At 45.0% G+C, this 13168-nt stretch overlaps 2 protein-coding genes across 3 annotated transcripts in view; one reads left to right on the forward strand and one right to left on the reverse strand.

Moving 5' to 3' along the window:
- Nucleotides 1–296: 296 nt before the first annotated feature.
- Nucleotides 297–6797, reverse strand: Cfap276 (cilia and flagella associated protein 276). Its single transcript, XM_070007390.1, has 5 exons — nt 6675–6797; nt 3696–3791; nt 2502–2617; nt 1556–1683; nt 297–1166 (listed from the first exon to the last, which is right to left on the reverse strand). Exons 1-5 carry the CDS (start codon nt 6708–6710, stop codon nt 1096–1098), a joined length of 447 nt encoding a protein of 148 aa, XP_069863491.1. The 5' UTR covers nt 6711–6797; the 3' UTR covers nt 297–1095.
- A 133-nt stretch (nt 6798–6930) lies between these two features.
- The window catches only part of Elapor1 (endosome-lysosome associated apoptosis and autophagy regulator 1), an 84526-nt gene continuing 78288 nt past the window's right edge, over nt 6931–13168 (forward strand). The window contains exons 1-2 of one of the 2 annotated variants that reach the window (XM_070006188.1): nt 6931–7292; nt 8397–8618. In XM_070006188.1, coding sequence (XP_069862289.1) covers nt 8463–8618 — 156 coding nt within the window. In that variant the 5' untranslated portion in view covers nt 6931–7292; nt 8397–8462. The remainder of the gene's footprint in view (nt 7293–8396; nt 8619–13168) is intronic. The other variant, XM_070006189.1, reaches the window with a different exon arrangement.

Below are 13168 nucleotides of genomic sequence, written 5' to 3' on the forward strand. Positions count from 1 at the left end.
TCCTTGGGCTTGAACTCAGGACTCATTGTATCAGCTTTTTTACTCAAGACTGGCGGTGTACCACTTGAACCACAGCTCCAGCATTACTTCTGGCTTTGTACTGATTAATTGGAAATAAGTCTCAGGCTAGCTTGGAACCTTGATCCTCAGATTTCAGCCTCCAGAGTAGCTAGAATTATAGGCAAGAGCAATGGTTGCTGGCTTATCTAGTCTTTTATGTCAGCAGGTTCCAGTGAGTGACTTATTTTCTCTTTTTAAAATTTTATTTTTTATTTATTGTTTATACAGTACTAAAGAATCAAACCCAGGGCTTCATTCATGCTAGACAAGCACTCTACCACTACGCCATGTTCCTAGTCCAACTTAATTTTATAAATAATGTCAGCTCATGAATTCAAAGTTAGCCAAAAAGACAAGGATTTAAGACAGAAAAGCACTGCTTTTGGCAGGGCACAAGTATTTGCATGTATTCCAATCATACAAAGCCATCCACTCAATATTGTTGCAAACCTTTATGTAACAGGCACTGGAAGCATTGGGCAAGAAATGTCTATGGGCCATTCCTTTAGCAGTTTTTTGTTTTTTGTTTTGTTTTGTCGGTCATGGGGCTTGAACTCTGGGCCTGGGTGCTATCCCTCAGCTCTTCAGCTCAAGGCTAGCGCTCTACCACTTGAGCTACAACGCCACTTCCGGTTCTCTGGTGGTTATTTTGGAGATAAGAGTCTCACGGACTTTCCTGCCCAGGCTGGCTTTGAACCGCGATCCTCAGATCTCAGCCTCCTGAGTAGCTAGGATTACAGGTGTGAGCCACCGGTGCCCGGCTTCATTTAGCTTTTTGACACTGTAACATGCTAAAGACATGATGAATAGATTTCAGACTGGGCTCTACTCTTCTTTGAGGGCTATTTCTCCAGCACTACTTCAATTTGCAAATGTCCCCAATAGGACTAGTTTTTAGAAGTTGGGAAATCTTCATGCCATATTTTAAGAGCGAACAAGCAAGAACTCAGACTTGTTATGCTGCTTCTTGAACAAACCTATTTAATGGGGGTGTGTGTCTGCATGTTCTGTGATTAGTTCAGGAGCTTGTCACCACTAGGTAGAGAAGAAGCCACCATCATTCTTTCGGGAGTAACCTCCATTGGTGGCTGCAGTGTGAGGGGACACTGGAGAGGAGAGAAATGTGGGTGAGCTGGGAATTCCAAATCCTTTTCTCTTCGTGGAATTCTTTAATCACCCATACATTTATGGATACTGGGAGGATTCTCCTTACTGCTGAGAAAGTTTGTAATATGGAGGACTGATGGGGAACTTCTAAGCTTCTGCCCTGCCAGAAATGTCATCTAGGGCCCAAGACTCTAAAAATTTGAATTAATTTTCTAGCCCTGTGGTCAACATGTTCCCTGGTATTTGTCAGATAGGTGCCAACTTAATCACTACTTTCCAAGACCTTCAGTAATCCATGCTCTCCCCAACCAGTCAGTGGCATTAAGTATCTGATTCCTTTCATTCAGAAAGACTCCTGTACTATCCCATCTGCCCACTTGAGTCTCACCAATGGATCCCTGGATGCTATGGATGGACTCCTTCTGGGGGTTGACCCAGTGTCTGATGTTACCTAGGGAAGTGGAGGTGGGTTGAGGAGGAAGAGGTAAACATTCTCCAGGCAACTGGCTCTTGCTTCTAGAAGATGGTGAGGGGAAGAACAGAGAAAAATGTAATCAATTGGAGGAGAAGGATGAAGCAAAGATAAAATTGTATGAGACCTGAAAAGTAAAGCAGCCATTCAGACTATGTGGTGCATACCTGTAACCCAACCCACAGGAAGTTTAAACTGGAGGATTGTGAATTTTAGGCTAGTCTGGGCTATATAGTGAGATCCTGTTTCAAAAAATAAAAATACCAAAAAAGGAAAGGAGGCAAAGGCGCCTAATGCAGATAAGCATAAAATTGGAGATTTTTTTCTATTCATTTTAGATAGTTAAAATAGAGAAATTAGGGCTGAGGATGTAGGCTCAGCATTATAGCACTTGTCCAACTTGCACAAGGCCCTGGATTTGAACCCCAGCACCATTTAATTTCCAAAAATTATATTAGAAATATAAACATGATACTACAGAAACGGCCATATACATTAATACCTATTTTGGCTTTTGTTTTGTGTCAATCCTGGGGCTTGAACTCAGGGCCTGGGTGCTGTCCATGAGCTTTTTTTTTTTTTCTTTCTCAAAGCTAGTGCTCCACCACTTTCTTGAGCCACAGCTCCACTTCTGAGGTTTCCATGGTAAATTGAAGATAAGAGTCTCATAGACTATGCTGCCCAGGCTGGCTTTGAACTATAATCCCTAGCTCTCAGCCTCTTGAGTATTTAGGATTACAGGCATAAGCCACCAGTGTCTGGCACATTGGTGACTATAGATTGATACATTCAGGTGTCATTTACCTCCTTTGATTAGATGGCTGAATCTTCAAGGTGGAGAGGCCCTGCCTCTTCCACTTACCCTGTGGGATCCTGGCTGCTTTCCTTGTGGAACAGTATCTCCGTTTTATTCTTGAATAGCCCCGTGTGGTGGTTGTACAAGGTTGATAAGCGGAAATCCAGATCATCCTTTGGTATCTACAGTGGAAGTTAGTCCTCTCCTGGGTTAACCTGGCCACCTATCCTTCTACTCAAGTCCTATTGGGTTCTACTGTTCCCCAGAAATATAGTCAAATTCACCTGAAATCCACCAATTCCTTAATAAAGTGGACATAATAAAGACTTAATTATTGTCCATGGAATTCTCTCTTCTAGTTAGGTCTAAGGAGTATGAATTCTCACTAGAGGCATGGCAATACTGTCCACTGACCTATGCTTAAGGAACTTTACCTTGTTCTCAGAAACATTTAGCTTTTAATAAAAAGAATAAGAAAAAATTTTGAATAAAAAAAGTTTTCTCTAGATTACTTCTTGGAACAAAACCCAAGCCTTGTAACTTGAAAAAGTTGTTTGAGATTTGGTAAGATCTTGGATCTAGACAGAAAGAAAGATGCTGAAGTGTGGCAGACATCTTTTTTAAAAAGGATATTAGGGCTGGGAAGGTGGCTCAGTGGTAGAGCGCTTGCCTTGCATGCATGAGGCCTTGGGTTCGATTCCTCAGCACCACATAAGCACGGGGAAAAAAGCCGGAAGTGGCGCTGTGGCTCAAGTGGTAGAGTATTAGCCTTGAGCTGAAGAGCTGAGGGACAGCGCCCAGGCCCAGAGTTCAGGCCCCATGACCGGACCAAAAAAAATAAAAAATAAAAATAAAAAGGTTATTAAAGCTTGCTGGGCATTGGTGGTTCACACCTGTAATTCTAACTACTCAGGAGGCTGAGATCTGAAGATCACAGTTCAGAAGCCAGTTTAGGCAGAAAAGCCTTTGAGACTCATTTCAAATTAACTACCAAAAAAGCCAGAAGTTGAGTGATGGCTCAAGTGGTGGAGTGTTTGCCTTGGGCACAAAAGTTTAGGGACAGTGCCTAGGCCCTGATTCAAACCCCAGGACTGGCATAAAACAAAACAAGATATTAATGCTGCAGGTAGTGATACACACTTGTAAACCCAGTACTCTGGAGGAGGAGGCAGAAAGGTCATGAGTTCAGGACTGTGTCCCCAAACAAAGCAACCAAAACCATGATTGAGTCCTAAGTAAATGAAAAGGGGCTGCAGGTACCTTGGAATCAAGGGAGGTTAAAGTGGGAGTTACGCTGAGCCGACACCAGGGTTCCTGTTGCTGAGCCATGTGAGTTGGATTTTTGTAGGGGGATTTCTGCAAGGTAGAAACCACGTCAGGACCTGGTTATTAGAGGTGGTAGTATCAGTGACATCCCACCCTATTCCATCTGTTGTTGTTCTGTGTCAGTTCTGAGGCTTGAACTAAGATCCTGGGCACTGTGCCTGAGCTTTTTCTTTTTCCCTCAATAGCACTCAACACAGCTTCACTTCTAGGTTTTGGGGTTAATTGGAGATAAGAGTCCCACTAACTTTACTGCCCAGTCTGGCTTTGAACCAAAGCCTTTCGATCTCAAGCTCCAAGTAGCTAGGATTACAGGTGTGAGCCATTGGTGCCTGGCTCCATCCTTTTCTATGTGACTCTCAGAAGGACATCTGAAAAAGAATAATATAGAAGCTTTCTTAGAATTGATAGAAATGAGCCAGAAAACAGGAAGAGGTGGAAGAGGACCGAGGGGTGGAGAGTGGGGTGCAATTAGGCAGATGGTAAATTCAGCTTAAAGGTCTGAGTTTGGAGAAAAGATGAGATTTCTAATACTATTAGCAAGAAGCACATTGGAAGTTTGAGGAGTCAGAGGGGAGCTCAAAACAATTTACATATGTCCACATGCAGTCATAGTAGGAATCTGAATGAAAAGAGTCTGTCCAATAGGGAATAGCTGTTTGTGAGGACTGAACAGAATTATATAAGTGAGAGCAAGGAGGGGTCTCTGAGAGGTGACCAGGGACAATGCAAGAGCAGAGTGTCTAGTTAGGTCATTCATTGACTGTAGGAATGTCATGAAAAAGTCTATTGGAGCCAGGCTGATGGCTCATGCATGTAATTCTAGCTACTTAGGAGGCTGAGAGCTAAGGATCACAGTTTAAGGCCAGACTGAGTAGAAAAGTCCGTGAGACTCTTATCTCCAATAAACTACCTCCCCTCCCCCCCAAAAAACTGGAAGTGCATCTTTGGCTCAAGTGGTAGAATGCTAGCTATGAGAAAAAAAAAATTTAGGGACAGAACCCAGACTGTGAGTTCAAGCCCCAGAACCATAACCCAAAAATAAAATAATAATCTGAACGTCTTTTTCCCCAAAATCTGCTTCCTTGGGATGTCCATTTCACTGAACAATATCAGTTAAGTCCTCAGAAACCTGGGAGTTACCTTAGATTTGTCCCATCTCTTGGGTCCATATATATATATAATTAGACACCAAGTCCGATCAGTCCTGTCTTTCTTTTTTTTTTTTTTTTTTTGCCAGTCTTGGGGCTTCAACTCACTGTCTCTGAGCTTCTTTTGCTCAAGGCTAGTTCCCTACCACTTAAGCCACAGCACCACTTCCGGCTTTTTCTGCTTATGTAGTGCTGAGGAATCGAACCCAGGGTTTTATGCATGCAAGGCAAGCACTCTACCACTGAGCCACCTTCCCAGCCCCTCAGTCCTGTCTTTCTATCCTCCTCACATTTGTACCTCATTACCATCCCCTAGCTTCTACTGTACATGTATTCTTCTTCTTCAAGATGGCTGCCCCTACCTCCTAGCTGGTCCATCTGGCCCCATTTCAATCCTGTCCAAATCACTGCCAGTTGTGATTTCTAAAGCACCCATTCAATTGTGCTATGCCAGCATTTAAAATCCCACCAGATCCCCAAATCTCCAGGATTAAGTCCTAGTTTGCCAGCATGGTGTTCAGTGTACAATCAGACACCAAAGTCTCTTCTCCAGTAGCGGTCACTCCAGGCCTGCATTTCATACTACACTTAGCTTTTCTGGGCTACGGGATTTCCCAAGCAGGCTCGCATCTCTTTTACATGGATGTGCACATGCCTCATTCCTGTTTCCTTCCTCCTAACATCAGTTTAACTAACGTGTGGAAGTCTAAGCTGTTTTCTAGGATGCTTTCCTTTCCGTTCCTTGTTCTCATGGCACCCTACATAGACATGTAGCATGACATCAATGTGCAAACATTTTTATTGTTGCTGGTCTGGTTTTTCTTTTTTTAGATCTGAGACCAGGACTGACACTTTCATTCATTGGCTAGTGCTCTACCAGCTGAGCCACATCTCCAATCCCTGATCTGTTTTTTTTTTTTCTACTACAATTCCTTGAGATCAGAAATTCCATCTAATTTATCTATAATTCCTGCATGTTTAGCAGAGTGCCTGGCCTATGATAAACAACAAAATTGAATAAGAGGAAGCTCCTTGATATTATTAGTACACCCAACTTATCATTTAATTCACTTTACTTTGAACCTTTTCAAGTGGCAGAAACACTTCTACAAAAACAAGAGCCATTTAAATTTCCAGATCACTGCCAGAAATAACACTAAACACACACACACACACACACACACACACATACACACACACATTCTGGCATTAACCATAAGATAGTGACATTGTGAAGACAGATACCACAGCCCTCATTCTTTATTCCTTTAAGTGCTGCTTTGAGCTGTGGAGCCTCTTTTTCCTCTACTCCCTTCTGCTGTAAAGCTCCTTAGATGGAAAGGTGGGGACAGGCAGAAAACACTTCTCTGGTGTTGAATTCAGTGACCACACTAGAGACTGTTTTTGTTTTATCATGGTACAGAGGCTTGAACTCAGGACCTTGCACTCTTGCTTGGCTTTTTCCACTCAAAGCTGGCACTCTACCATTAGAACCACAGCGCCATTTCTGGCTTTTTGGTGGTTTATTGGAGATAAGAATCGCACGTTCTTTTCTGCCTGGACTGCCTTCAAACCGCTATCCTCAGCTCTCAGCCTCTTGGGTGGCTTGGATTACAGGTGTTAGCCACCGGGGCCCAATGTTACTGTCTCTTCAGGTCACACCAACAGAAAGGAAACTTCTAGTGAGCCTTTCGGAAATTATTGCGAGAACCCTTAGTAAATCCATGGCTGTAAATCCCTTGGTTCCCAAGTGGGAATTACCTACCGTAGAGGGTTGGAAAGGCTTCTGGGCTAGAGACATGGTTTAAAGGCAAGGCAGCCGCTCCTTGGAGCGGAGAGGTCAACACAGCCACAGACGATCTTGTTCCCAGAGGACCTAGGATCCCAATTGTTTGGAACGCCCCGTTTCGGTTGCCAGGCAACCGGCCTCCATCTGTGACTCAGATGAATTCTCTGCAAGAAAGGCGGGGCCTGGCAGTTGGAGGCCTGGCTGGAGGAGGCTGCTGGGGGCCTGCAGAGGAAAAGTACCTGGGGTGCGCCTTCCGGAGTCCCCCCCCTACGGCAAGCACCCCTTGAGCCTCAGCCTCCCTCTGTACAGCCGCCCTCTACCCAGACTTAGGTTATGGAAAGGAGTCCTAAAAGATGACCCCCAAATGTTCCTTCTTCGCACCTACACAGCAGGCTTCCCCACTAGCTTGGCTATGTCGAGAGATCCAGGAGCGCGCGTGTCTTACCTGGGCAGTTGCCTATTAAAGGCAAACTCTCCGAGGTTGCTCTCAGTTTAACTACACAAGGGGTAAGGCTGTTCATAGAGACGGTTCTAAAAGCACAGACCAATTTGGCCCGACGGAAGAAAGATCTCCAGAAGCGGCACTGCTAGTAGGTAAAAATGTCCTGGAACTGCTTTTCGAGGGGACGAAATCTAGAGGGTGGCGATGGCGTCTCAATCTTTTATTTATATATTCATTTTGTGCGACAGTCCTAGGGCTTGAACTCACGGCCTGGGTGCTGTCCCTGAGCCTTCTCCCCACTCCTTTTTTTTTCAAGGCTAGAGCTCTACCACCCGAGCCACAGTTCCACTGAAGGCTTTTGGGGGTAGTTAGTTGGAGATTAGAGTCTCATGGACTTTCCTGCCTCACTGGCTTTGAACTATGATCCTCAGATCTCAGTCTCCTGAGTAGCGAGGATTACAGGACTGAGCTACTGGCTTCAGTCTTCTTTGTACAGCTCCATAGGCCACTTTGCAAAATTAAAGATGCTCAAAACTAGCCCTTGGCCCAGAAGGGCAGTAGAAAGCAATGAACTTTGTAGGTAATAGCTTAGAGGATGGTACTGGCACTTATCATTATTATTATTATTATTATTATTATTATTATTATTATTATTATATGCCAGTTGTGGGACTTGAACTCAGGGCTGGGTGTTGTCCAGATCTTCCCCTCCTCCCCCCTAGTTCAAGTCTAGTTCTCAACCACTTGAGCCACAACTCCACTTCCAGCTTTTTTGGGTGGTGGGGGCAGTTAATTAGAAATCACAGTCTCCTGCCCAGGCTGGCTTTGAACCTTGATCCCCAAGTCTCAGCCTCCCGAGAGTAGTTGAGGATTACAGGCACGAGCCACCAAGGCAGGCTTCTAGCCCACGTTTTAGGCCACGTCCTGCGCTCTCCTCTATTGGGCAGGCTGCGTCCCCGGGCGCGCGCACTCCCACGCTGCGCGCCGGCCGTGGCGGCTGCCATGGAAACCGGCAGGTGAGCCGCAGACGCGCGCGCGTGGTCCCTGCCCCACCCGCACGCAGCGAAAGAGGATGCGGTTGTCAAGGCGACGTGGCTAGGAGGAGGAGGAGAGGACGGAGGGAGGAGGAAGGATGGGCGGCCTGGGCGTAGCCGCAGGGAGGTGACTGAAGCCAGCCCAGCCCCTTGCATCCTCCCCACGGTGTACCTCCCTCTCCCCCCCCCACCCCAACCCCGTTTTATTCCTCCTCCGGCCAGCATAAGCGCACGTCGCAGCACCTGAGCCGCTACTGCCGGCCGCCGCTCGCTCGCTCAGGACAGGCGATGGCTGAGCCCGCTCACAGCCCCCATCCCTCAGCCCGAGGCCGGGGAGGCACTGAGTGGCGCAAGCTCGGGCTTCTGCAGCTGCTGCTCTGGGCTGCGACTACCTGCCAGGTGACCCTGGGAGGGACCACACAGGAGCTTCACGCCTGCAAAGAGGTACCGTCTCCCACCCTGACCCCACTTTAAGTCAGGAAAGAAACAGAAAAGGTTGGATCCAGGAGGAGACCTTGGTTGGGGGCGGGGGGGGGGGAGCCCTTAGCACAGTTTCTGAAGGCGCGGAGTTCAGGTTTCTTTGGGGAGGAGGCATGGAGGGGGAGGGGGAGAGAGGAGCAGCCTGGCGTCACCCGGGAGGACTCCTGAAAATAGATCAACCTCAGAGCTTGGGGATACTGAGCTTGGTGAGAAAGGCCTCCGGTTCCTACAAGAGGAACTGAACCCCTGGCTCAGAAAGAATTAAGAGGAGGTCATGAGTTGCTTTACCGGATGCGGCGAATTTACTTGAAAAGTGTCTAGAAACATGGCTATGTTCAGAGTGGCTAGATCGAAAGAGGAAAGCAGGGGGGTGGGATAAGACAGGAGTTAGGAAGGCCGGGGGGGAAAAAAAAAGGACTAGGCAGATGTAGGAATCCTAGACTTCACACACACACACACACACACACACACACACACACACACACACACACACACACACACACACACACACACACACAGAGGATGAAGGTGAAGGTGTGTGAGAGGAACGGTTGAGTCTCAGCAACTTTCTCTGCCCTTGTACTAAACTCTCCCTTACCCTGCCAGCTATGAAAAATGTGATCTTTATAGTTTTGCCTTCCACGTTGCACTTTGTTTAATGTTTAGCATATGGTCTACTGTTATCTAGATTTCAAGTTCATTAACATCTAGTTTTCTGCCACTCCCTTACTCTCCTCCTCTGGCCTTCTGCTAGCATATGTTCATAGTTTTTTTTCAAAGTGTATCTAAAATGTTGCTAGCATAACTCAGACGACAGGTAGTGAATATCTTCCAACCCGAAATGCCATTTGAAAGTTCTTTTTGGAAGGACAAATACCATGAAATGCCATTTTTGGAGGGATGGGAAAAGGCATTGGAAATAATGAGATTCTGTAGTTTCTATATTGAAGCAATATTTGGTTGTACACAGAGGAACACTGATGTAACAATAAAATATTGCCCTGCATGGTGACACACATTTATAATCCCAGCACTGAGGAGACTGAGGAAGGAGGATTGTGTGTTCCATATCATCATAAGCCACATAAACAATTAGCTGTGCACCAGTGGCTCAAATCTGTAATCCTAGCTACTTAGGAGGCTGAGATCTGAGGATGGAGGTTCAAAGCCAGGTAGAAAAGTCCCAGTGAGACTTCTATCTTCAATTAACTACTCAGAAACCAGCAGTGGTGCTGTGGCTCAAAATTGTAGAGTATTAGCCTTGAGCAGAGGAGCTCAGGGACAATGCCCAGGTCCTGAGTTCTAGCCTCACAAATGATAAAACAAACAAACAACAACACAAACACACACTTGCAAGAACTACTATGGAAAAGGCAAAATAAAAGTTCTGTATCTCCATGAAATGTACAAGACCTCAAAGTCTATTAGGAGTCTAGTACTGTAAATGTCAAACTTGGATAAAATTTTGACTGGCTAATATATTCTTTTTTTTTCTGATGACAGTAGGGTTTGAATTCAGGGCTTTGTATTTGCTAGGCAGGCATTATACCACTTGAGCCATGACTATGGCCTATGTAGGTGGTTACATTTTAAAAATTAAGTTACCAGTTAACTGACCAGCAATGATAACTCAGTCTCATCTAGAGAAATCTTATTATGAAGGTGTTTGAAGCATCAGTCTGTCTGCCGCATAGCAAATCATGAAGTGGCAGGAAAGACTTTTGTTGTTGTTATTGTTGGGACTTGAACGCAGGGCCTAGGTGCTGTCCCTGAGCTCTTTTGCTCAAGGCGCTAGTGCTCTACCACTTTGAGCCACAGCACTATTTCCAGGTTTTTTTTTTTTTTGTTTGTTTTTTGGGTCCGGTCATGGGGCCTGAACTCTGGGCCTGGGCACTGTCCCTCAGCTCTTCAGCTCAAGGCTAGCGCTCTACACTTTGAGCCACAGCGCCACTTCTGGCTTTTTTCTTTTTGCTTATGTGGGGCTTAGGAATCGAACCCAGGGCCTCAGGCATGCAAGGCAAGCGCTCTACCACTGAGCCACCTTCCCAGCCCCACTATTTCCAGTTTTATTGGAGATAAAGAGTCTATGGACTTTCCTGTTCGGCTGGCTTTGAACTGTGATCCTTAGATCTCAAGTCTCCTGACAAGCTAGGTTATAGGTATGAGCCACCAGTATCTGGGAAGAGATATGTGTGTGTGTGTGTGTGTGTGTGTGTGTGTGTGTGTGTGTGTGTGTGTGTGTGTGTGTGTGTGTGTGTGTGTGTGTGTGTGTAAAGGTGTTTGACTTCAAAGATTAATGGATATAACAAAAATGATCACAGTGAGTGCTTGCCTTGGGCCATCTACCTATCTATCTACCAAGCCATTTTATGACACGTTTTAACAATACTGGGAACAGGATGATGTTGTCAGTGACAGTGGCTTATTGGCCTTGGTGGTCTGAGGTCTAACCAAAATAATGAGTGCAAGCAAGCTTGCTTATCACACATTGGCTTCTTCTTTGTGGCAGATAGGAATCTTACCAGATCTCCTTGATATTGGCCAGCTATGTAAAATATGAATCATGTAAGACATGAAACATTTTGTGTCATCTTGGTTTAGGGAGGGAAGAATAATGTTACCTAATAATTCTGCCTTATATGCACATTTTGACTTTAGTCTTACTGAAATGACCAGTATTTGCTTAAACAAATGGTCTTACATGGACGAGAGAAAGCCTTAAGGTGTTCAGCATACCAGGATTCCAATCCTGTTTCTTACCATAATTTTTGGATCTGTGCAGTAGGCTTTATGGTAGCATATGCTAGTGTGCTTTAAGGATTGAAGGAAAAAAATCTATCTCCAACATGAAATAGAATTACTTCTCCCCAATCTCGCCTCAGCTTCTTTGCTCTGAAGTCCATACCTATGCCAGGTTGCATGGCTTGAGAGGTATCAGCAAGCTCTATTTACACTCTCCTTAAGCAAACAGTGGTTGCCAAACTCAACTCCAGAATAATAAGGAAGAGAATAAACTGGTTATTATAGAATTCTTCATTTTGGCAATATGAACTGATCCAACAAGCTTGGGAACTTCCAACTCCAAATGGTAAAAAGCTACCTCCATGTAGACTAGTCCGTTTCAATTCCTAGTGAATTTCTTTTCTATTAATTAATTGATTGATTATTTTTTTGTGCAGAGACTAGGGCATGAACTCAGGACCTGGGCATTGTCCCTTAGCTTTTTTGCTCCAGGCTGATACTTTGCCCACTTGAGCCACAGCTCTACTTTTAGCTTTTTAGTGGTTAATTGGAAATAGAGTTTCAGAGACTTTTCTACCCAAGTTTGCTTTGAAACCATGATTCTCAGCTCTCAGCCTTCTCAGGTGTGAGCCCAGCTTCCTAGTGAATTCTTGTGAGCTTATGTTGGGTGTTAATGGCAGGGACTTTTTTTTTTTTAATCAGGCAAGGCTGTTCCTGGAGGAAGTGATGCTGTCACAGGCAGTTTATCCATGGAAACTGAGCCATCCCACTAGGTCTAATCAGGAAAAAGAGGTTTGGCTTGAGGCCTATACATTGCTGGAGAAGAACTGCAGGTTTCAGGCTGCTAAATGTGAGCTGGGGCATGGTGTCCCTTTTCTCTGTTTTACAATAGTCAGGGTCACCAGTGGAACTAAATGTCCTGTGTCATGTTTGTTCTCATGAATCACTACTTTAGCACTGCACTAGCCCAGGCTATTTTTTTTTCCCATAGAGCAATGAGTCTAAATAAAATGAAGGGGAGCAGAAAACTGCTTGAGGCTGCAGTGTTAATTGTCCCCAATGGGACTTCCCAGTCTTTATTGAAAAGACCATGAGTCTGAGTAATCTGGCAGACATGGATTAGAATAAAAGTTGTTTAATGAATGATAGCTGCTATTTAGAAAGGAAGCAAATTATTATTATTATTATTATTAATATTGTTTGAAGTCAAGCCTCATGCTTGCTAGGCAGGAATTGTACCACCAGAACCATGGCTTCAGCCCTAAATTAACTTTTCAACAGTCTTAGACACTTTTTTTTTTTGGTCTTGGGGCTTGAACTGTAGGCCTAGGCACCGTCATTGAGCTCCTCTTGCTCAAGACTAGCCCTCTACCACTTGAGCCACAGTGTCACTTCTGGCTTTTTTTGAATAGTTTATTGGAGATAAGAGTCTGGTGGAATTTCCTGACCTGCTTCCTGATCTGCGATTCTCAGCCTCCTGAGTAGCTATGATTACAGGGGTGAGTCACTGGTGCCCAGATCTTTTTTATACCAGTACTATGGCTTGAACTCAGGAGCTGGACACTGTCCCCGAGCTTCTTTTGCTCAAGTCTAGTCATTTTATTTTGTGTGTATCTTTGTGTGTGTGCGTGTGCGTGTGCGCGTGTGTACGCGCACACCTGCCCATGTATGCAGGTATTGGGACTTGAACTCAGGGACTCATATTCTTGCTTGGCTTTTTCCTTCAAGGCTTGTGCTTAACCACTTGAGCTACATGTCCACACATAGCTTTC

The sequence above is a fragment of the Dipodomys merriami genome, unplaced genomic scaffold, assembly GCF_024711535.1.
Source record: "Dipodomys merriami isolate MVZ:Mamm:240054 unplaced genomic scaffold, mDipMer1.0.p SCAF_7, whole genome shotgun sequence".
Taxonomy (NCBI): domain Eukaryota; kingdom Metazoa; phylum Chordata; class Mammalia; order Rodentia; family Heteromyidae; genus Dipodomys; species Dipodomys merriami.